Source organism: Oryzias latipes, chromosome 7 (genome assembly GCF_002234675.1).
Source record: "Oryzias latipes chromosome 7, ASM223467v1".
Taxonomy (NCBI): Eukaryota; Metazoa; Chordata; class Actinopteri; order Beloniformes; family Adrianichthyidae; genus Oryzias; species Oryzias latipes.
The window spans coordinates 28721388-28747464 of NC_019865.2; the positions used below are offsets into that span (position 1 = coordinate 28721388).

The 26077-nt window shown below is 42.5% G+C and overlaps 1 protein-coding gene across 1 annotated transcript in view; it reads right to left on the minus strand.

Annotated features, from left to right (window-relative positions):
* Nucleotides 1-25861, minus strand: part of LOC101166035 (IQ motif and SEC7 domain-containing protein 2) — a 100917-nt gene extending 75056 nt beyond the window's left edge. The window contains exons 1-2 of the mRNA XM_023956996.1: nucleotides 25601-25861; nucleotides 6916-8823 (exon numbers count right to left, since the gene is read on the minus strand). Of these exons, the coding sequence (XP_023812764.1) occupies nucleotides 6916-7637 (722 nt within the window). The 5' untranslated portion in view covers nucleotides 7638-8823; nucleotides 25601-25861. The remainder of the gene's footprint in view (nucleotides 1-6915; nucleotides 8824-25600) is intronic.
* Between the last annotated feature and the right edge of the window lie 216 nt (nucleotides 25862-26077).

Genomic DNA, 26077 nt, shown 5'->3' on the forward strand with positions numbered 1-26077 from the left:
TCCACAGACTCTGGAGGGAACGGAACGCTGCCTTCAGAGCTGGGAATGAAGCTGGTCTGAGAACAGCCAGGGCCAACCTGTCACGAGGCCAAGAGGGAGCACTCCAGGAAGGTGGCTGACCGATTCAGCGACAGTGGTGACACCAGGAACCTGTGGCGGGGCATCCAGACCATCACGGATTACAAGCCCGCCCCACAGGCCTGCGACTACTCTACCCCTCTGCTGGACCAACTAAATACCTTCTTTGCCCGCTTTGAGGCAGACAACAGCATCCCGGCACGGCACAAGACTCTTCCCCCTCCCAGTGACCTAGTGCTGATGCTATCACGTGACAGCGTGAGGCGCTCACTGGGAAGCATTAAGCCACAGAGAGCCCCAGGACCTGACAACATTCCTGGCTGTGTCCTGAGGAACTGTGGTGATGAGCTGACAGATGTCATCACCGACATCTTCAACCTCTCACTGAGCCAGGCTGTTGTCCCCTCATGCTTCAAAGCCACCACCATCATCCCGGTCCCAAAGAAGTTCTCTCCCTCCTGCTACAATGACTACCGCCCGATCGCTCTCACCCCCATTCTCATGAAGTGCTTTGAGCGGCTGGTCATGCAGCACATCAAGTCTACCCTCCCCCCCACTCTGGACCCCTACCAGTTTGCATACCGGTCAAACCGTTCGACCGATGATGCCATCTCAACAGCCGTCCACTCAGCCCTCACTCACCTGGAAACAAAAGACTCTCATGTCAGAATGCTATTCATTGACTTCAGCTCCGCCTTCAATACAGTCAAACCCCAGCAGCTCATCCACAAGCTAGACCAGCTAGGACTCAACACCTCCCTGTGTAACTGGCTTCTGGACTTTCTGACAGGGAGACCACAGGCAGTTCGTGTCGGCAACAACACCTCCAGCACCATTACAATTAACACAGGGGTCCCCCAAGGATGTGTGCTGAGCCCCCTCCTCTTCACTCTGCTGACCCACGACTGCACCCCAGCATCAAGCTCCAACCTCTTCATCAAGTTTGCGGATGACACAACAGTGGTGGGTCTCATCAACAACAACGATGAGACCCCTTACAGGAGGGAGGTGAGCAGGCTGGCTCTGTGGTGCAAAGACAATAATCTCCACCTGAATGTGGAGGAGACAAAGGAGATGGTTGTGGACTTCCGGAGAACTCCCACCCAGCACGCTCCACTGATCGTCAATGGTACTGCTGTGGAAAGTGTGAGCTGCACCAAGTTCCTGGGGGTGCACATCTCCGACGACCTGTCTTGGAACCAAAACACTGCATCACTCGCCAAGAAAGCCCAACAACGCCTGTACTTCCTCCGCAAACTGAAGAGGGCCAGAGCTCCTCCCCCCATCATGCAGACCTTCTACAGGGGGGCCATCGAGAGCATCCTGACCAGCTGCATCACCGTGTGGTACGGAGCCTGCAACGCGTCCTGCCGGAAGACTCTGCAGCACATTGTGAGAACAGCTGAGAAGATCGTTGGTGTCCCTCTCACTGGCCTCTCGGACATTTACCGCTCCCGCCTCACCCGCAAAGCCATCAGGATTGCAGGGGACCCCTCACACCCATCCCAGAGACACTTCAACCTGCTGCCATCAGGGAGGAGGCTGCAAAGCCTGCAGGCCAGAACCAGCAGACTAAAAGACAGTTTCCTCCATCAGGCGATAAGGACACTCAACTCCCTCCCTGCCCTCCCCCCTCTGGCCCCTCCACTCCGTCCTACAAGCCCACACTGAAAACTTTCACAACAGTTCAGATCACCACTTTCACCAAAGACTGCCATCAGTAACTCATCCACTTACTGTTCTCAGCACTGTTGTCACTTTAAACTGCCACTTTAACCATCTCATTGCTCTCTGCACTGTTTAGACTACTGTTATTCTTCCTATTATTGCTGTCTTTTTATCTATTTTTTAAGTCGTTTATTTATTTATTTTTTATATGCTGCTTGCACTGTGGGGTGAGAGGAAAGCAATTTCATCTGTGCTGTATGTCTTTATGGATGCAGTACATTTGACAATAAAGCCGACTTTGACTTTGAGCTGTGTGATGCTGTGGGACGTCTTGTGACGTCCGCCGTGCAGCCAGTTCTTGTCAAGAAGAGCATTGCCATTGATGGTCATGTGACTCATTTAGTTTCAGAAAAACGTGTTTCCGTTGCTATTTTGCTAAATATGTCAATTTTGATATGCCTCAAAAACCACCTCCTCGGACCGTGATTGTAAAGCGCTTTGGGGCTCTTCTAAGGTGGAAGTAAAGCATCATTTAAGTTTCCTGTCCTGCCCTGCCTGATGGGCAACTGACACTCATATAACTACAATTAGAAAAGAACGTTTTATTCAAAGTAGAAGTAAAACATATGACGATAAGACCAGCATTTAGTATCTTTTGTCATTCCCCCACCCCCCTGACCTGCTCTCCTGTTTATTCACCCTAATCCCATCCACATAACTTCTGACTCCTCCGCCCCCACACTGCACACTACATCAGCTTGTTCTCCATCCTGAATTAATTAAATGCAGCCAGATGTTTCATGATGGGTATGGCGGCCTCTTCTTACCATATTTTTGGAATATTATTCGAATTATTTTGCATAGTTTAGCTGGGGTTGCAACTTTTACTCAGGTGCGATATGTGATTTTTTTCCATAAAGAAAATAGACTTACAAGTTTTATTAATTTCACGCGAGCAAATGTATGGAGTATTTGGTACTGCTGTCCCACTGAAAGTGTAAAAGAAGAAGCACCATGAGTTAATCAGAAGCAATACAGAGGATGAGAAATTTCAAGAATTTAGTGCTTTGTGGTGATAAAGAGATTGGTTGACTTCTGGTTATCTGAATACTTATTCATATGTTGCACTAATATACTATGGCCCACCTATGTTTCATGAAGCTAAATAGGCATCAATGCATTACAGTAGTGAAGTGTGCAAATATTCAATTGATTGTTAACTATTCCATTTCTATGGTTTGCCTTTCAAGATGAAATGTCCGTTCTTGTTCCCATATTTTGGTAAATTCATTTCTTCCAACAGTGCGACTTATAGTGCAGAAGATATAACTGTGTCAACATCACTAATATGACATCATCTGTGTGTCTAAATCCATTGTTCCTGATAGTCATTAGAAATGTTTGGTCATTTTGATTTGCATGACACTTGGAGGGTCACTGTTCTGCTTGCTTACAATCTATTTATTTTTACTTTCTTTGCACTTGTTGAGGTTAAAACAAGTCTGCAGAAAACTGGAACAAACATTAAACCTGAGAAAATGCTTGTATGTGCTGCTTTCAGCTTTAGCTGCACACACATTTTTAAACAGAGTTGCTTTGTCACATGCACCAACATTTGCAGGGTTCCTGCTTCACCTTAAGGGGATGAAAAAAAACATTAGGTTGTTTTCTGTATTTTGCTGCATCACCCTCCCAATTGAAAGCACTCAAAAACCTGTCAGCAACTAGTGTGGGAAGCTCTGAGCCAGGCTGCCAGGCCTCCATGCCATAATCGGCTGCAATGCAGTGTGGGATTTCTTGGCTCACGCTCGGACCGTTGAGGAGGCTGCATGCAGCTGAATATGCTGTGTGATTTCATAACAGATCAGCCTGATCCCGGCTGCTGTCAGGCCTCATCACTCTTCTCTCCTTGTTACATCATTTGCAAGCTGGAGGTCAGCTGTTTTTCATGGTATCAGCGGTTACCTGAATGTTCCATGACTCAGGACTTTGAAGCCTCTAATCAAGCCAGATCTGAAAGTCTGACTCACACCTGATGCAAAGGCAGGCTTCATTTTTGTGTTAACATAAAAATTACAAGACAAAGACTGAGTACTATTAAACTTCTTCCCTGAGTCAATCCTTCCCCTTCATTTCTTCAGGTCAACCGGTGGCCTCTAGTTTTTCTCTTCCCTCTAAACAGCCGGTGGCTGTGATCTCCGGCCAAGGGTTCAACCCATTTCAACAATGCTGAGTGTTGTCTTTCAATCAGGTTCTCCACAGGCGAATGGCAACAGAGTCTTTCTGACCAGCACTTTCACAAACACTAAACCCGTTTCCTTTTAGGTCTGGTGGAAGACGCATGGGCCGATGCTAACCCAGAAATGATGGCAGTGAGATCCTGCAGCCCTCCTCCTGACAGAATACTCTTCAAGTTTTGTTGCCAGGCAACATACCACTTTCAAGCCACTAAAACCCAGTTTGTTCTGAAACAACAAAATAAGGGGGAGAAAAAAACAAAAAAGAGACAGCTCAACTACCTGGTAAAAGGTTACCATGGTAATCGGAACAGCAAGCAGGATCCCACTTCACAAAAAGTGTCTCCCTGAACCACAGTAAACAAGCCTTTTTATTGCTTAGCAAAGCATATTCATAACATACCCTAGTCTCTCCAAAATACACCATATATCAATGTAGAGGAAGCCTGTAGCACAACACAAAATGCATTGTCTATCAATCCCATATGTAAACATTTACTGGAGGAAAACTGGGAAGGGGAACAGAAAAAATACAAAGTTACACTCCAAATTTGACTAAAAACAAACATTATGGTAATATTTATTGATATTTATCTTGTCAGTGAAAAGATACAGCAGGTTATGGAGAGATTCAAGATGACCTGTGTTTGATCTGAATTCATATTAACATTTACTTTGGTAGTTTAATCTCCAAATCAGTAAGCTGTAAAAAAAATAAAAACTACAAAAAGCATTCGAAAGACTTTCAACTTTCTTAATGTTTTGTGATTTTAGTCCAATATGTTCAGATGACGCCTAGTTGGGCTTAAAACACAAAATATGAAGCAGATATAAACCTTTTTTTTATTTCTGTCTAAACAGTAAACATTTAATGATACATAGCAATGTGATTCCAGTTTGAACTAGGTCCAATATGAACCAAAACAAACCTTTACAGGTGTACATTATCACAGGTATCAAATAAGATTCTAAAAATCAGTCATTGAAGTCAGACAGGTGGATATGAACAATTTTTTTTACTGATCTACTTATTAGACACACCTGTTTCTGTTCCACTGTGTATTGATAATATGCACAAATGAAACTGGAGAAGCCTTGTTACAGAAACTAAAGCCTTCTTTTCCACCAGCATGATTGCATCAACAAACTGGAGACATTAGCCCTTCAAGACAGAAGCTGTTTTTATTTCAATATACATTAAGATACACTCACATAAAATAGTGGGGTACATAAATGGTTTGTGAAGATAATGTTCCAAATAAAAAATAAGGTCCAGAACTTTCTATTAAGTTATATACCAAACACACAGCAATGACAGCCAATCCCCATTTCATCTATATGGCTCTCTTGGATACCTTGAACTTTTTGCTGTGCTGTGATCTGAAGAGAAGCCCCAACTTGTTTCAGACCTTTGTCCTTCAATGTGGACCTAATAACACTGCCCACACATTTATGTTTTTGCAGCTCAACTGCTCGTCTGCAGGGTCACATGTCAACTGTGGTTGTCTAAGAGGGGTGCAGCCATAGATCCACCTTCGGCTTTTGCCCAAGGTGGATAGGTTTACTGGGGAAATTGCAGACAAGAGTCGTACTACAAGAAACCATTGATGTAGCAAGAATAGGGCAAACAATTCCATTTCATTTATATAGCCCAAAACTACGACAATAGTCGCCTCAATGGGCTTCATCCCGGTAATCACAAACACTGCAGGAAATCTGCCTCACTTTAGATTAATACCACAAATCCCAAGGTTGGAACCAGCAACCAACACAACCAAAGCTCTGGGTCTATCCATTTGGGCACCACTACCCAAAGGCAGTCCTAACATCAAATAATCAAAGAGGAAACACTTTCTTTAAATCATCAGCAAGCCAGCTGAGTTCTCTGTGAGGAAAGACCACAGAGTGGGTAAACACACAAGAACACATGGGCAGCCGTGGTGCAGCGGTAGGTCAGAATATTGAAGGTTCGATTCCTGCCTTGCCCGCCCACTGAACACCACCTTGCCTCTGGTGGAAGTGCCAGTTTATCATGTGTGTGTGAATGGAACTGTGACTTTGGGTCTTTAGGGACAGTGAAAAGCTATAAAAGTTTACCATTTACCATAAGTAAACAAGTGGATAAAAATGAACAAACGTGCTTTCAACAGATTCAAAAGAAACTTCTCCTTTGTATGTCACAGTAGAGCAGGCTCTACAAAAACACAACATGCTCCCGTTATCAGCCGTGACAATCAATTCAAGTCAAACGTTAGCAGCAATGAACACAAAACCTGCTAAAGAATAGCTGTAGTTAGTAGCAATCATAGCCAAAGATAACATGAGTTCAAAGAAACCAGACTAGTTACATCATGCAAGCTTAATTTAGATGTATTGAAAGAGACATGATACAACGCTGAGAAATAACTGTTAACTAACATGAAATTTGATCTCACAAAATGACAAATCTACATCTTTATGGCCATTTTTACGTGTAGCAGGAGGGCAAGGGTCTGTTCGTGATATAACAGTGTCACATGGCATGGTGCAACAAATCCTCACATTATAGAACATCAAGGTATTTGAGATTAAAGGCTATCAAAAACATGGGAATGAAGGACTTCATTTGTATGTAAAGATTGAACCAGTCCTCTAATAGACAGCATAGTAAAGAACATTGCATTTAACTATAGCACACCCACAAGTTCTTCTTCTGTATGTGAGATAATCTATAGGTGGATGGTAAACCAACTTGGTATCAACTAAATCTGATTAACGTTTGATAAACATGGCATCCTGAAGACTTATCATGTTTATGTTCTGCCATTAAAAATCTCACAATTCAAGATTCTGCCTTCTAGTCTTGTGTGTAGAACTGTGCCAATAGGTCTGGTAACCTTTTTTTTATCATGTTATCCTTGGCCTGGTTGGAATAAAACAAATGTCAACTTACGGTTTGTTGTGGTGGAGGGTGTGGGCATGGTGGTTATTGGCAGCGTTGGCTCTGTGCAGGCGCTCAAGCCGCTCTCTCTCTTTCTCCACAAAGTTAGTGTTGGTTCCAGTGCTGGTGGAAGGCGCCCGGGTCAGTCGGCTGTGGGCCCGTGGCTGATCTCTGGGTGGAATTGGAGGAGGTGGTGGTGGAGCTGGAGCCGAGGCAGAGGAGGCTGGGGGTGGAATTTGGGTTGGGACAGAGATGGGGGTTGGATTGCATGAAGGTGCCGCAGAAACAGGAACAGAAGTTGCTGCAGTGCTGTTGTAGGAGTGATGGGTGGAGGGGTGGTGATGCTGTTGCTGAATGTGGTGGCTGTGGTGCAGGGGGATAGAAGTGGGAGGCTGGGGTGAAGTGTGGGGGTGGCTGTTGTAATGGTGGTGGTTTTTGGTGGTTATGGATGTCGGTACAGTCTGAGTTGGAGGAGGGGGTGGAGGTGGTGGAGGGATAGGAGGTTCAGGAGGAGGTGCAGGTGGAGGAGGAGCAACGGGTTGTCTGTCCAAACGCAGGTCCTTATTCTCTTGGCTGAGACGGTCTAGTTGGACCTCCAGCTCCTCAATTCTGCGCCTTTGGGTTTCGAGAAGTTTCTGCTGGCTCTCAATAATGTTGTTGAGTTCTAGAAGATACTCCACAGCCCGGTTAGGGCTTTCAGGACTGCCTTGGCCCGGGCCTTGATTGGCATCCATTTTTAAAGTAGCCCACAGGCTAACGTCCAGTGAACTTTAGACTGATCTGTGTTTTTGGGCCAAGATGAACTAATCCTGTGTGGTAAACTGAAGAGCCCAAACGCTGTTGGCCATCCCGGTAGGTAAGATCAGAGTAAGTCACTGCCTTCCAGCTAACTCGGAGGCTAAATGGTAAAGTGGAGAGCTTGGATCACAGCTGATGTAGAGCTAAAAGCTGATTCAAAAAAGAATGCCTAACTGCTGGGTCAGGGTAGTCCAAACACTGATACAAACTAAAAACACAGCAGAGACGGAATCAAGCTGGCCAACAATCTAGGCTACAACCTAATGTCTAAAGACTACAGCTAAAAATCTTTACTTCTACACCGCAAAACAGAAAACACCCTTCACCCTCCCCCCCACCAGAGGTAAGTGGGGGGGAGAAAAGTTTTTTATTAAGTTCTGATTTTTCAATCAAGATGGATCTTGCCCTTGCATGATCCAATCAGGAGGTTTTCCCAAACTGATGACCATTCCTGTTGATGGTCAGCAGGTGTTCAAACCCATAACAACTAAAAGTCGAACAGAGTCCCACGTTGAGTGCTCCTCGCCCTGCAGCCAGACAGTGCGTTTGTACTCCTGCTTGTCAATGAATCAGCTTTATCTGCTCTCTGGTCTCCATCTAAGGCATCTGTTCCCCAGAGGCAGATGTGGACAGCAGAGCTGGAGGAGGACTTGTTTGGCGTCTGTCTCAGAGATACTGCATGGTGTTGATGATGTTTGCACAACATACACGGCTCCTGAAGCAAAGGACTGTTTACAAATCACAAATAAGTAGACCGATCCCAAGCGTCTGTGTGGAGCATCGTACTTTAATCCACGAATTTCTGGATTCTCAAACCGTCAACCAGAAAGAAAAAAAAAAAGAGTTAACTAGAGCCAGGCTCTTTCACCAAAAACAAAGCAGAAAATGTATGAAGCCAGTCAAAAATCATCTTCTCACAAAAATGAAAAAGGGAAAGTGTCATCTGTCAAGGTCTGAGAGCTCAAAGGGGTCAAATTAGCCCGTCAATCCCTTAGCTGGGTAGTAGAAGTGATATCCAAAGGATGTCATTTCATGTTTGATGCAGGTCTTCTTCATGGACACCATGAGCCATCTGGGATTTGTTGCCAAGTTAATTTCCTTTGTTGTCACTTTCTGGATCTTCTACATGTAAAAGAAGAAAAAATAGGGTAAGAAACAATAAAATGTATGATGACAGCCTCGCTCTTTTGTTCATTAAACAAAAATATTTTTTCTTTTCACTTTTTCATCTTTGCCTGTTCTCCTAATCAACATCTTTCCTTTTCTCTTGCTGATCCTTCTGGTCTTTTTCTCTCTTTCCACCTGCAGCTTTTGCTCTTTGAATATTCATTACTTCCTTTTTTTCTTCCTTTCTGTGGTCAGAGAGAGAGAAAAAAGAGACTGGTCTGTCTCAATCAACCCATCTTTGTTTTCTGTTTTCACTTGTGTATTTTTCCACCTGAAAATGAATATAAATGTCATTTATGTGTTATAAAATTCCAATAAGTGGAGCTGTTGTAGAATAGAATTAAAAGCAGAACAAACATTAAATATCCTGGTCTCACTTGTCATGCTCATGTTGTTAAACTGAGAAAATCCTGCTGGCTCATCTGCTGGATCATCTCTTTTTTACATATGCAGGTTGCATGTAGCAAAGAAAACTTTTGACTTATGTGAATTTGAAAGTATTGTCAAGCCCGGGTGTCCAGAGAGCCTGGTCCATGCTTCTATGAAGTGGCACTTGTCTATGGCTCCGTTGACACTTCAGGGCCTAATGCTCAATTCCAATTTTTTTTTAATCCGATTTTTTTGCAAGGCCCTTCACATTTCCAATTAATAGTATTCCAGAACAGTACTCAACGGTGAACGACGCTTCTGACCACGGTCGGAAAGGGAGGAAAAAAAAGTCATCACGGGAAATGTTCAACACCATGCTCGGCCATTTTGCTGGAAAAAAATTTTTTTAAAACCGCCCGGTTGCGATAAGAGCCGTTGAGTTTAGCCTGAATAGAGCTTTCACCCCAAATATTAATCCAATCGGTGACCTCGCCTCCCTTCCACTGACTGGTCTCAGAAGCATCGTCCGCCATGCTTGATGTTTATGTTCTCGTCCCGCCTACTTCAACGCAGAATGATGACGTTTGAAGCATATCAATGACGTACGGGTCGGATACATGTGACCTGGCCGGTCAGACGGTGGGCTTATTTCAAAAGATCGGATACGTATCGGATTCAGGACCACATACTCAAGTGGCCTGCGTCACATTTGAAAAGATTGGATCTGTGTCATTCAGACTGTCATGAAAAGATCAAATACAGGTCGCATAGGGGCAAAAAAATCGGAATTGGGTCGTTTCAGCCTGCGGTGTGAACGTTTGTGCACACAAAGCAAATGGCACGCCAGTGATGCTAGACAATCTGTCCCTGGTTGCTGTAGCAACAGATGAGATGAGAAAGAACTGGTTCATGTGCAAGTGGCAGTGCTGAACAACTGAGCTCTTAGCTAGGTGGCAGCTTTTGGATGGCTCCTTGATTATATCTGAGTTGCGTTGATGATTGACTGGGATGCTGTATTGAAACAAAAAGTGGACAAAAACACTGCGTAGAGTTTACTCAAGAGAAAAGGATTAGGTTAAGGCCTGGCGTAAACTCACATCCATTCCTTTATGTTCTTAACCTTTCTGGCTCACGGGGCTGCCGGAGCCTATCCCAGCCACCCGTGGGCGAAGGCAGGGGGCACTCTGGACAGGTCACCAGTCTGTCGCAGGGCATTAACTCACATATAAAAGCTAAATGTTTTGCTCTATGAATCACATTGTCGGAGCTTAGCAAGTTCTTTTCAGAATACCTTAAACCTAAAATATGACCAAAAGGAAATGATGTGTATTCAGGAAGTGGCTCATCTAGTGTAAGACAACTAATTTCAATACAGCTAAATCTTTCAAAGATAACCCAAATAATGACCCTCCCTCCACAGAATCCACAGTAGGAAGGTGCCATGAAGGAGCATCCCTTAAATTTTCTAACTCTCAGTTTCAGATAAGACTAATCAGACCTTTTTCCCATTGCAGCAGGACCAATCTATTGCTTTACAGTTACCTAAAACCCTTCGTTTATTCAACATTCTTTGTGTATAATTTGTTCTCGATACCATAATTTTTCTTCAAATCAGATGTGTGGAAATGATCTTACTAAACTTAGGTACATTGTACTTAACTACATTAACATATAATGATATTATAATATTCCACCATCCTCATTGCAGGTCTTAATAGCAGGTTGGTCTGTGGTCAACTGTGGTGGTTTTATCACCTTCTTTTTTTGTTACTTTGGCTTAGTTCAGACTAATTCATGACTTTCAATGCAAAAATAAAAGTTGTTTAGATTTCTACCATAATATGAGAAAATCCTTTGTCCTCAGAAAGCACTGCACATTCGATTAGTCATTTAGGGAGACTGCCTTTAGACTTACCCTTGCCATGCCCACAGCAGTAGTTTATTGGGAGATGAAGGGTACATGAACTACAATGGGATCTTTTTACTACACAATGTTACTATGACCTACACATGGGGACTGGCAACATTTTAAACACATTAGCTGAAAGGGGTTTCAAAGTAATGAAGTTCTAGTTGTGTTAAAGTCACACAAACGTGTGAAGAACAGCCACATACACACTTGCATACGCACAGACACATTCAGGCAAGCCTTCTGGTCTCTATTGCAGCGCAGCCAAACCGTTTCAGCTTTTATATTTCTTTCCATTAAGCTCATTCAATAATTCATGACTCACTAACTGACCACCATCCCTCTCTGGCTTGCTCTCTCTCTCCTGCTGTTCCTCACAGGCTCTCTCTATCCCTCATGCTCTGATTTTCTGAGGCTCTCTGCAGTTCCCTCTTGCCAGAACTGCCTGTTCCAAACACATTGAGCAGTGAACCAATGGACAAAGAAGCAACAAGTATGGTGTTTGAACACGACTGTTAAATTGTGTGGTTTTTCACGCAAGTGAATCAAGAGCAGAAGAAAAAATTCTGTTTCGAAAAGCTCTCAGTTGTGATGTAGAAACTGCGATGGGCGGGTCAAAGCCTCCCTGCTCCGATCCATTCTGATGCATCCACTTGCAGACAAATAGATCCAACAACGTCTTTGTTTTCCTCATCTGAGCTGGCATCTGGACCAAAACTGTACAGCTGGATGGCTCCAACATTAGGGCTGGGCGATTCATCGATTTTAGCGATTAATTGAAATTGTGTTTTATTTTTGGGGAAAATCGAGATTCTCTTGCAACAAGCAGACATGAAAACTGCAGCAAGCAAAGAGAAGCTTCTTCCACGAGGCCAAGGGGAAAAAAAAGCTTGTGCGATACGCTATTTGTAAGCGCACGCCACGCAAAGGCAACCACCCTACACTTCTGCACACTTCTCTGTAACGCTTAGTTTAGGCTGATGGAGCAGCAGAACATGTGGCGGTTTTAATGGGATCCGACAAATTTACTTTAGCACTAGAATAGACACTCTGTTGAGTGCGTGTAGTATTTCTCTTTATGAAAAAAATTTTTTAAAGCTTGTATTTAGTTTAACCTTAATATATATTTCAAAAGGAGATGTTAAAATAAAATAGTTTTTAGGTAAAAGGAGGAAGAAAAATCGATAAAAATCACATTTGAAATCTGAGATTTTATTTTTTGGCCAAATCGCCCCGCCCTATCAAATATTGCTCGCCATTTGTGCTGAACCTGTTAGCTTGGGGTTGTAAGGAACTGTAAGCTACAGAGTGTAAACAAAGGAAAATAAATGGAGGCTTACTTCTGTGCCCACAGTCTTGCCCACAACCCAGAGGCCAATTCTGGTGAAATCCTGGCACTCTGCAGAAACTATGTCCAAGAAAACGACACAGATTTTCTGATTTTGACTAAAAACAGCGTAAACACAAGAAAAGAGCACTAAGAAAAGTTTGAAACTAGACCAAATGATCAGATGATAGGAGTGGGACTTTAAGCAAACAGAGAAAGGTCAGTTAAAAAGGTATAGCTATGTGCCCATGCTGTTTCAAGCAGAGAAGCGTAGAATGCATAGTCTAAAAATGACCCTCTGTTGCTCTGCATTACTGGACTCAACACATTTAACAACATTTAACACAAATACATACCGTATTTTCCGGACTATAAGTCGCTGCGGAGTATAAGTCGCACCAGCCCAAAAATGCATTATAAAGTAGAAAAAAAACAGATAAGTCGCACTGGACTATAAGTCGCATTTTGACGGGACATTTTTTTGACAAAATCTGAGACCAAGAACTAATAACTTGCACAAACTCATATGACACAATCATAGCAGACTGTTTATCTCATAATTTCACAGTAATTCTTTCTCATATTTATTTATTCCTTTCATGAAGCATCATTGGCCAACTAATACTCTGTTTTCAGCCTGTATTTGTAGAAACAGTTGTCATTTTTATGGCATTTCTGAATCTATGAAATCATTGGAAAATAGAATATTATGTTGTTAGCCTTCAAGATCTTACTGTAAAAAAATCATCAAATTGACCCAGGAACATCATCTCTGTTCCTCACAAATGAACATAACAGGAGGGTTAACAATGTATTAATTTCAATTTATTTCTAATATAAGTCGCTGCGGAGTATAAGTCGCACCCCTTGCCAAACTATGAAAAAAAGGGCGACTTATAGTCCGGAAAATACGGTATTTAACGTTTCCACTCTCTTGTTTTCCCTGTTGTTACTAGCCCTGGTGCAGGCATCTGAAGCCAGCAATAAATAACCTACCATAGCAGATGAAAAGCATCAAATGTGCATTGCATTTTGCAGAACATATGTGACCTCTCAACAAATTTTCACTCAAACAAAATATACATGTCTAAGTCTACCTTACTGTAATTCCAACTGAAAATTCCTGTTAATATGTTTATTTTTTTAATCCTGCTAATGATAACAAAACATATGTTTAAACTAAGATGTGTCATCCGGTTATTCACCACTAGTACCGGGTTGGACCCCTTTTGCCTCCAGAACTGCCTTAATCCTAGATGTCATAGAGTCAACAAGGTTCTGGAAACATTCCTCAGAGAGTTTGGTCCATATTGACATGACAGCATCACACAGTAGCTGCAGATTTGTCAACTGTACATCCATGATGCTGATCTCCTGTTCCACCACATCCCAAAGGATCTCTATTGGGTTGAGATCTGGTGACTGTGGAGACCATTTGAGTCCAGTGAACTCATTGTCATGTTCAAGGAACCAGTCTGAGATGATTCCAGCTTTATGACACGGCGCCTCATCCTGCTGGAAGTAGCCATCAGAAGATGGTACACTGTGGTCAGAAAGGGATGGACATGGTCAGCAACAATACTCAGGTAAGGTGAGGTGTTGGAACCAGTGGTTCTTTGAGTTCCCGTTGTCTTTCTATCAGCTGGAACCAGGCATTCTCCTCCAACATCTGGCATCAACAATGCATTTCTGCCCACAGAACTGCCACTTACTGGATATTTTCCATTTTCTAGACCATTCTCTGTTAACCCTAGAGATGGTTGTGGGTGAAATTCCCAGTAGATCAGCTGTTTCTGAAATACTTACACCATTCTGATGCTCGGTTTGAACAGCAGCAGACCATCTTGACCATGTATACATGCCTAAATGCATTAAGTTGCTGTGATGTGATTGGCTGAGTAGAAATTTTCTTTAACCAGCAGTTGAACATGTGTGCCTAATAAAGTAGCCGGTGTGTGTGTAGGTGTATTGAGAGGCAGATCAGTAGATATGATCATCAAAACATTTAGAGAAACCAAAGTCTTTGTGGGGATGTCTGTGGTCTTTGGGCTGTCAGACTGTTTCAGTGAATTACTAAATGGGCCCAGGAAAACTACCTGAAATGACTTTGAGTAAACACAATGCATCATAACTTTGGATGAGCAAAACTTCATCAAGCATAATTAAAACCGTATTAGAACACTGTCCAAAAAGTACAGCTGTGTCAAAGTGCCAAGATTCATTCAAGCCTCTGACAGGTCTTAATCGCAGGTGGTTTGTTTTTTAAACTTTAGCTCCAGTGTTGACACTCTTTGAATGACTGTAACTTTTCAACCATTTATGCAATTAAGGTAATTCAAACGAATTATGAAGCAGAGAGAAGCAGCTTTTCACTCATATACAACATGTTTCTACTGTAGTACTGTAAAGTGTTGCATATCAGTGCAAAGCTGCTTTTCTCAGCTAGATTGTGGTTGTGTTCTGCGGTTGGATGAGCCTGAAATTGACTTTCTTGTTGGTAATAACAAACACTAAATGCAATACAGACAGTTCGATCTTTTGGAATGGCGAAAGGTAAGATAAAGGTTTTAGCATGACATTTGTATTGGCCAAGGCCTTATGTGGTTCAAAAACTGCAGCTTTTACAACAGCTTCATTCCAAAGGAGTCCGAGTACTGAACCGGCCTGTCTGCAGTCTTGATCTTCCAACTATGGAGCTCATGTGGCGCATATTAGGAGAAAAAGAAAAAGACAACCACATCCTCTTCAGCGACAAAAAAAACGACTTATGGGCCAAACTCCAGCGATAAAACTAGAGGAACTCAAAACTTTGATGCCCAAGTGTCTCCTACACTGTTTTAACCTCTTATGACCCAAGCTAATATTTGAGCTAACCCTTTACACATGTAAGCTTGGGGCCCCCAGTTATACGGAATTAACGACTGTGGTAAAAGAACCCAAATTGTGCTGTCCACACATGTGGACGCCAGGTCCTTAGAGGTCAATAGGAAGGGGAGCCCCTGTCCAACCATTATAAGGCCTGGACCTGCCGAAATGTTATACTTCCCTACAATTTGTAAAGAAGTATAAAATTTATCAGATAACCTCAGTTAATATATCTTTGTTCAGTTGAGAAAAGTCTCAACAGAACAAATTTAAAATTAAATACATTACTTTATATTTCAATTTAAAAACTTCAATACTTTAACAAAACTTGTGTTGTAAAAAGACCGATTTTGGTCAAATTACATATGTCCTCTTCCCAAACAGAGAATCTAAAAGCATTTTTATTGAACAGCTCATTCCTTGAAAGAAAATCTGTTCAGAAAAAGATCCTGCCATTGTTTACTCTTCACATTTTTAAGCCAAATAAAAGATCACTCTAGTTCTGCTTCAGCATGTAGGCGATTTCAGCAGCTAGATTTTTCTTATCTTATGTAACCCTGATCAAATTCAACAGCAGCAGCACTATTTTAATTGCCTAATTTTACAGTGGTGCTATCTGGCGCACACTCTTGCTGCAGCTTACACAGCCCACACATGTTTGACACGCACAGCCTCCTTCCGTTTGCACGTGAATCTCCTCACGTAAGAAGACATACATGCAACCACGCAGAGGAGTGAACACGCTTGGATGCGGCATGCACACCGCAGCCCGTGTGGCCCATAAAGCCAACAGTTCCACATACATGACAGACACAAGAGCTCACTCACAAGCACGATGCAGCATTCTGGAAAAAACAGAATGAGACCAGGCGGCACAGTCTCGCAGGTTTCAGCAGCTCCTGCAGAAGTGATGGAGGGATAAAGGTGCAGGAGGAAGAAGGAAGGAAAGACAAGAAGGAGGGAGGGTTATTGATCCTTTGCTGCAGTCACCATCACCTCTTATGGGAAAAAAGGCAGAGAAGTGACGGTGCCATGCCGCTGTTCTCTCTTCTTCTTGATCGGAGGGTGATCAGTTTAATCCCTCAGTTTCTCCCTCCACGTATCTCCTGTTTTCGCCCACTGTAGGCCGGCCAGCTCTCCTCCTCCGTCTCTCTATTTTCCTGCAGCCGAGTCAGGCTCTTTCTAAATATCATTCCTCTGCGCCTGAAAGGCAAACGATCCTCTACTGCAGCACTTCTGATTACGCTTGTCCACCCGTGCAAAGGGTGCTGACGGACGCCGCTCTAGTTATTATCACTGCTGGAATATCGGACTCTTTCCACCTCCGATGCGTTGCCGTAGAATAAAGAGGAGGAAGCGCTGCGTCCAAACGCACTGCCTGGATGGATGAATGGATTGACAGAAAAAAAAGGAGGCAGGAAAAGCAGTCTGCAACACACAGACTGCACAGGCAGCAACAGTTCACTCACACTACAGAAGAGGAGGAATTTATGTCTCTGGAAATTTTAAGGACATATCCCTTATGGCCATAAATACACACAGCTCTTTAGTTATCAAAGGAGATGCAACAGCTGGGCACTTCAATAATGTTCATTATTGAATTATATGTTTTTTTTAACTACTAGGTAATATTTCCAAGAAAAAAAACACCAAAACACTATCAGATACACAGGAATAGATTTGACCACTAGGGTGCAGCCTAAACAAGCTGTGGTCACACTCTGTAAGGAAAAGGTTAGTCAAGACATTTACAGTCTCACAAGTAAAACCCTATTTAAGTATATTTGCCCAAAACACTGGGGTCCTATAAATACCCACCACACACAAGCAATACACTACTAACAGGTGCCCCCACCTGCAAGACACCTCAAGACTCCTACTGACAGATGTACAGAACGTTGACCATTCTGATAGTCATTGGATTGCTGATGTTTGCATCTGCTTACATAACATTATTCATATACCCACTGTTCCGTGTTACATTCTAAAAGCTTTAGATTGTACTTAGTAGCTTTCAATAGGATAAGCACTCTGCCAAAAACAGATTTACAATTCTCTGCCCAACTCGGAAACACCTCATAATCTCACATTTCAAACCAAATGTAGCGGTAACGGTCTAAATTCATCAAAAGCTGCTAAAAGATAATAGTGTCAGCTCTGCATTCATCACCCTCTTAGCTGGTTATGACATCATCAAACCCCTATCTTTTCTAAAAGGAAGCAAATGGCAGGAAAGGACCACTAAGACTCTAGTGTAAAATACAATTCTTTGCTTTTCGGCTGCTCCCTTAAGGCTCACTTAAGTGAATCATTCGCCTCCATTAACCTCTTTCCTCTGCATCCTCCTCACTCGCACCAACCACCATCATGTCCTCCTTCAATGTTTCCATGAACCTCCTCTTGGGCTCTTTCATGCCAACATCATTACTGTTCCTCCTCGCAACCTGTCCAAACCATCTAAATCTGCTGTCTAGCATTCATCTCCAGAACATCTACCATGATCTGTTCTTGATGTCCTTATCCCTGTTCCTATCCATCCTGGTCACTCCCAAAGAGAACCTCAACATCCTCATCTCAGCTACCTCCAGCTCTAATGCTAGCAGAAAACATGCTCAAACACAACACTAGTACAATTGTTGTTCACAATAAAACCAAAGGAAAAAAACTAGCATTGGAGACACACTGCAAATATTAATACAAACCTCCTTTTTACTAAACCACGTCCTACAGCTCAGTGACTTTTACACTGAATGGTGCCTGATATGACATCAATGATTGGTTTGCTAATTTATTTTGCCCAATAGTGACAGAGAGACATCCACATCCAACAGCTATGCAGTAAACAATTACAACTGACCATGAAAATGTTCATAGGATGTATTGTTGAACTTTGTTTAAGCTTCCAACAAGGGACAACTTTTAATGTGACTTTTAATTATTCATAAAATAAATGTAAAAAATAAAGAAAATGATAGTAATAATAATTTTACTTTTAAAATAAGCTAGGTTTTATGACCTTCGCCACAGTTCTGTTCGGTTCTTCTGGTGTCACTTTGGGTTCGTGTAGTAACAACAACTTACTAGTGGTTGAATTTACAGTCATTTTGGAAACTAGACAAAACTTGCTGTCAAATTTGGAAATAAAAATGCACACTCACAATTTTGTTATTGGTGCTTGGAATAATAGCTCATTACATAAACGTTGTATGAAACAACAGAAGTGCTAACCACTACACCACCATGCTTCCCTATATGGACAATAGTGTGTTATTGAAAAACAAGAAGTACCAGGTTCAAGTCCTTGCTGGGTTTTTTCTGTGTGGACTTTGCATGTTCTCCTTGTGCATGTGTGTGTTTTTTTCAGGAACTCTGGTTTCCTCCCGCACTCCAAAAACATGGATCATAGGTTCATTGGTGACTGAATTCTCCCTAGGTGAGCATGTGTGTGATTTGCCTCTTCAGGGTGTGATTCACCTTCAGAGATTAAGCAGGTTTTTTGGTTATTGGAGCCATCCAAGTTGGTGTTAGACTTAGCAGTTCTCCTCCCTTCTCTTTTGAAAATTTAACAGATTCCTTTGCCGTTATCATTTTTGTTTTATTTTTGCTTAACCTATTTTACAATATTACTATGGTTAGTTAAATTTTTCTTCATTTTCCTGGCAAACGTGAAAATTGTCTTTTGCACACAGTGTGGAGTTTTGTATTTGGTATTTTGTACGTACAGTATTTGTTAATGAAGCTTTAAAAAAGCAGTTTTTTTTTAAATGGACGGATGGTTCCGTTCTTGTGCATTGAAGAAATGTATCAAGATAAGTATATAAATTAGTGTAATATTTCATACATGTTAAATGAGTAGCAATGTTTATTTACCCTGAGTAAACTAAACAACCGCTCTGGAGTTATTAAGTCCTAGTGAGTATAAAAGCATGGAGTTGGTTGACTTTTCAAAGACAAAAAATGTTCCTGTGTTTTAGTTTATGGTTAAGGATACTCTTGACTCATTTTATTTTGGCTAGATAGGTCCGTTAGCTGTCACATAGGAAACATGGGTTCACTTCCCAGGACGTTCAGTGTCCACTCCTTAGGCAAGACCCTTCACTATTCTGCCTGTCTGTGCCTTGAAAACAGGAAGGACATCCGGTGGAAAAACTTTCTGCCAGACCAGCTGTGCAAATTGGTGAAAGCTGATGGTGACCCTTAATGGGATATGCTAAAAGGTAAAGGTACATTTCAATAGAAAACTCTCTAAACTGACCACATTTAATGTTTTGTTTTTCTGCTTTACCTCCTTTTTGCTTAAATAAAATCATAATTAACAGGTTGTGAAAATAGAATACCTTTTTGCTACAAACAAACTAAAGAAATAAATGAGCTCTTTCCTCTGACTGCAGCAGGAAATGCAAATGAAACGAAGTCATGAGTAAAACCATAAATGCTTCATAACGTCAATAGCTTTGATGTTTTCCCCCAAAAAATTGTTATACCAAATACGTATTTGAAAATTAAATTCTGGATGGGTCTAAATCTCTATAAATAAAGCACAAAAAAAAAGCATTTGACGTGTGTCAAATGCGGCCAATTTCTGAGACTTCAGCGTAATGACTCCAATACGAATTAGCATTGTTGCAAAGATTGTTGTCTCTGCTAGTAATGACAACAACAACAAAAGCTGAGAGGATGAAAAGCTTAAAACTACAGCAACAAAGTTGCCATGTTGGGTTAACTTTAGCTACCTGTTTGAATGTGGACTCATTTTAGTGTTGTGTCTGCTTTTGTTGGTGTCTGATACTGACACACACACGCGCACACACACCCACACACACGGACACACAATGTCTGAATTCCCTCACTACTCCCTAGTCCATACAACAGTGGTCATCAACAACCAGTCAGTGGGACGGTTGGTACGGGTCCTCACAGAAACAAACAAACACATCATCCCTTTGTTTCTCCCACTAGCTTACAGCCCCTCACAACCCCAACTTAACATTACTGGTGCAACAAATATGGCAGCAACATTGTAGCTATCCAGCCGTACAGTTTTGATCCAGATTTCAGGTCAGATGAGGAAGACAAAGACGTTCAGGGATCTATTAGTCTACAAGTGGATACATCAGAATGAAGCGGAGCAGGGAGCTGCAGATTGTAGACTTTATATTCGGAAATTTTGGAGCATGTTGTTCATTTTATTCAAGGATTTCTTCTGATAAGTACAGCGCCGCTTCTGGAAAATGCATGTGTTTTAAGACAAAAATCCTCATGCAATTCTCTCTGAGCTCTTCTCTGCTCTGTAGCTAACACAGCTCCGCCGTCTGTGCTCACAGATCCAGTCTGTCGTCACATCAAGGTTTCCTTTACACCGATCACTGTGGCGGCTCCCGGGAGGCGAGCTGGCGGCCTGACAGAGACCCACTGCAGGATGGGGAGCCGGCCTGCTCGGGCCTCCTGAAACTTATAAGATTTTTTTATTTTCATCGAGACAATAATTATAAATCAGGTCCCTTGGTTTTATTTTACCCTCTCAAGTTAATGCAGGACAGCAAGCTTTCAAACTCGGTCAGAGAGAGATGGAAAAAACGCTCGAGCGGCTGTCATCAAGACTGATGACTATGGGAGCTGAAGCTGACACTTTCTCTGAATGATCTCATGAAGTCAAACATGAAAACATGTTCTACCATGTAGATCTCTTCAAAATAGATAAACCTGATCTCTCAACATTCTCCGTGTCTTCAAGGCCTTGTAAATGAGATAAACACAGACACCGCTCCTTGTGGCTATAAGGCTAAAATCACTATCTGGTAGCTCCTCCCACACCAGCCTGGTGCGTTCACGGAGCTCCAGTACATAGAAGATTAGCGGAACTCCAACAGCCACCCAGCCTGACGTAGTCTGCTACTATATTTTCATTAGAAAAAACAAACCGACCCTAAAATCGCCCAAATTATGCCTACCCGCCCAAAGCCATTCCTACACGCAAATTTATAACCAGAACCGCCAGATCTGGCAACACTGTTGTTGTATTGAGGTGCATACTCCCACCTAGTGTTGAGGGGTGTGCATTGCGCCGTCACGTTCGCTGAAGCATCTTCAATCGATGTAGTGCGGGTGCTGCTGCTCGTGTCTGAGTAAAGGAGTGGCCAATCACAAAAATTGACAGCCAAACTCATTCTGCTGACAAAGCTCATTATGAAATAAATAAGTCATTCTGAAAAACAGCAATATAAAAAAAAAAAAGCTACTATGAAAATATTCATTTTGAAATCAGAGTTTCTTAAAAAAGCCATAGAATTATAATAATATTCAACAGGACTAAAAATAAATATTTTAAAATGCTGTTTTAAAATAATGAAAAGGTTTTGAAATATATTCAATAACATGATGGCTAATTTAAAATCGTTGTGCAGGTTTTTCCCAATCTCATGATCTTTTTATATATTTATGAGGGATTTATTGGTTGATTGTGTGATTGGACCCCCTTGAAAACGAGATGACGCATCTCAAGGGGCTTATCCTGCAAACAAACACATGGTCATATTTATTCTTTTAATTATGAACAATTTGGGTCTCCATACACTGTATGGTCACATGACTTTGCTAAAGTGTTTCCACACATTGGACTGGAATGATGGACTGATCAGTTTTGTTTGTTGTTTGCTGTGATGACAGAGTGATGGTTGTTTTTATGTTGTAGTGAAATAAACCTACCCGCCTCAATCCATCCAAATGGTATTTTCCAAGATCAATTATAATCTATTTACCTCATTTTGGAATGATTTTTCAATGCTTTAGGTCGATTTGATTTGATTAATACGGTAACTTGACTCAGATAGATGGATCTGTTTGAATGAAATAAATGATCGATTAATCGTTACATCCTTATTTGTTTGTCCATCATGGACAAAATGCTAAAGGAACATATTGAAGACACCAAAAATGTAACGGTCTTTAAAGCGGCTGCACTGCACCGTTTCAGTGAGAAGTCTTTACTCCAAATATGGACTTATTCTAACACTTGCTGTACCCACACACCATAAAGATGCATTAACTGTGAAATCACCGTTTTTGTATTTATTCGTCTCACCTTAAAGAGCCTGTATCATACTTTTCTCAAGCCTTTAAGCGTAAATTATATCCATATATATGATCAAATATTACCTTTGGCACACTAAAGTATTAACATTATAATACAAATAAACACTAAAAAAGTTGACTTTGCATGATATAGACAAGGCTATAGTTAGCATCTGATTTTTTTACTTCCACTTTGACAGTTATGGGTTAGGGGAAAGTTATCTAACCTTTTAATGGTTGCTACAGGATATTTAGTGGACAAATAAAGTTTAAAGCAGCTGCAGATATTTTACAGAGAATAAAGATAAACATTACCCTCAAACATTATGGAAACACTTCAGCCTCATACAGGCCGGTCCGTGAAAACACCGTCTGACATTAAAGCAGTCCAAAGGCTTAAAAAGGTTTGGGACCACGGCTCTATAAGACCACCTAGTCCGGAACTACTCAGTGGTCTGGATTTGATCACAATTCGGACACATGCTTGCAAATATTTTGACTTTTTTTTAACCCGAATGCCCTATATAGTGAACCAAGTAGTGAATGACTTCGGACCAACCACACACTCAAAAACGAACAAAAAAGTACAAAATGAAAACTTTTTTCTTTAAACTGGCTAATACGAAAACACCATGAACCACATGAAGAGCTGTCGTGCTCTCATCCCTGGTTCCCTTGGCCAATCTTAAAATAGACACCATCAGTAAAGCCGATGGTCACCTCCTCTTCCTTCTGTTAAGCTGTTCTTCTATTATGGCGTTTCATCGCTGCCATATATTGAATGACTCCAGAGTCAACTGAGCGGATATTTTCAGCAACTGAGTGAGTGAACCTTATAACCGCGCAGGCGCAATTCTAACCGTGATCTTGCGCGCTCACTTCGCTCCTGCACGCTCGCTGGGTTTGCGTGCAGTGTTAAGGGGGCGTTTTTGTCACTTAGGGGCGGTAACCTTTCTGCTTGATCTGATTGGCCGAAATTTGCGTTTCAAATCCGGCGAGGCAGCGGGGTGGGACTTTCATTTATTAGAGCAGGGGGTATTAATAAATGAGCTGCATGCGGCCCTCTGCCTTTTATCATATTTTCTATATAGAGCACTTTCACAACCATAAGGCAAACATAAAAATCTTACATTTTCTCCAAAATGTACGGAGCGGCCCTAATGTGTGACTTCGGTATATAGGACCTAGGAGAGAACAGCATGAGAATGGTATGGAGAGAGTAGAGGCTGTGAAAGAAGACCCCCCCCCCAATAGTACAAAGGTGCAGATATGTCCATAATGCAAAACTTTGGAAACCATGGAAATGCAAAGAGACACGATTATGAAGCACAGTTTAAACTGCAAGCTATCAGCTACGCGGAGGAACACGGGAATAGAACAGCTGCCAGAGAATTCAAGACGAATGAATCCATTATTCGCAAGTTCAGAAGCTGGAAAACAAACTCAGACAAGACAATAAAACGCAGCAGCAGCGAAGTTTCCGCGGAAACAAGGCGAGGTGGCCCGTGTTGGAAGATCGACTCGAGGCTGAGCGCAGCAACTTCCAGCAGATGACAATGAAAAGCTGTACATCCTGCGCTCCTTTTACTGGGATGCAGCGCTGGGCGAGTTACGTCACACTTTGTGAATGGACTGCAGAACTTAAACTTGGCCTGACGGGTCTGCTTTCACTGTTTCGACTGTACGAATGGGAACCTGGCGTGTTTGATAGCCCAGCTGTTCATTTCAGATACAGAAGATGAGGACTTTGATGGATTCTTGGATGCTGATTGATGACTGAAAAAAGAAATCACAACCAACTTCGTTTCTGTGTTTTAAAAACACACACTAGCATGCATGGTTTACTGGTATGTTTTAACGTTAAATATAGAAAAAAAGACTTTTAATCCAGTGCTGTTGTATTGTAAGGGGAGTAGTGTGTTATAAAATAATATGGCTTTAAATAAAAAACAGCAGATGTAGCGTGGATTAAAACGTTAACCAACGACCCAAGACCAAGGTAAGGAAGTGCAGCGGGTTTTTCATGCTGTAAGTTTTTCTCATGTGAAAATCACTGCATTCGTTACCGTTTTAATCCACGTTACAGCTGGTTCTTTTCTGATAAAGTCCCGCCCCGCTGCCTCGCCGGATTTGATACGCAAATTTCGGCCAATCAGATAAAGCAGAAAGGTTACCGCCCCTTAGTGACAAAAACGCCCCCTTAACATCTTGCACAAACCCAGGCCAGCGCGCAGGAGCGAAGTGAGCGCGCAGGATCACCGCTCAGTTAGGACTGCAGGCGTGCAGTTGTAAAATGCGGGGTCGCTCGGTAAGAATTGCGCCTGCGCAGTTGTAAGGTTCACTCACTAAGTTCCTGAATCCTCCTGCTCAGCTGTCTTTGCGCTCGTTCGATTAATGGCAGCTATGAAACGCCATATATATTCCCTAAAGCAGAAATGTCAGCTCGAGACGGGGAAGTGGGTAATGTGTGGGTAATGTCATGGTTATTGAATCATGTGTTTGCGCAGACTGATGGACATCACTACTTTAGTGACGTCACAGCGGGGATCCAGATTAACACACAGTACTAAAAAGAAAAGCCTCCTTCTTTAACATCAAGGACGTTTGGACCTGTTTGGGTTTGCTGCGTGTTTGTGTTTGGTCTGCTCCTCTCTAGGTCAGACTCAGAGGAGGTCTCTGCCCCCGTTTCCATGGACCCTCTTCTCCTCATCCACAATGTTGCATGATAGACCAACCTGAAGTTTGTTTCTGTGACCCGCAGAGGGGGCGTGAAGGTGCGTTGCTTCCCCGCACGACAGCCTCGCTAAACTGGCGCGGAGGCTGCATCAGGCCTGCGCGGCTCCGGTCCTGGATGGAACCGGAGCGGGTCGGGAAGGCTGCTCTGATTCTGCGACGGAGTCGTGGCTGGCACGCGCCGCTTCCCCTATCTATGACTGACGGGAATACCAATTAGCCCCCCGCCTGAGCTCGAGCTCACTTATTGAGGGTGCAGGCACGAGCGCTCCAGCGTGAGCGCGTCCGAACCAGACACTGCCGGAGAAACAGTCGTTAGAAAGACCAAAGAATGCTATTTAAACAAAAAATGTCGCCTTAACTTGCTGACATCCGCGCCGCAAGCACCGACACACACTCACTCACGCGCCAAACCGCATAGACGCGTGGTCACGCACGAGCGTTTGATGACAGCTCACCTGTGGCCGCAGCTCGTCCCTGTCCGCCCGCGGAGGTGAATGGAAATAGTCCCTCTGTCGCCTCCCCGCTCCTCTTTCTGTCACGGAGACCGCAGCTCACGCCCGCAAAGATCGTCTCGCGGCAGAAGAGGCTCCACTCTGCGGAAAGAAGCTCAGCTGCTTTCTGACGAGGGAGAAGACTTCCACTCATCAAAGCTTTCACCAAAATGTGCTGCCCTCATTTCCCATCATCCCTTTGTTTACACTCTCTCCCACTAGCTTACAGCCCCCCACAACCCCAACCTAACATTAGCGGTGCAACACAAATGGTGAGCAATATTGATTGAAATGTTCTGAACTTGTGAGGATTTATCATAGTTATCATGGGTTTCAGTTAAAACGATCGGTCAATAACAGATGAAATAGGATGAGTTTCAGAAAAACACTTTCTCATTTTCAGGTTCTGAACAATTTTATTCATTTGACAGCAGTTTAAAA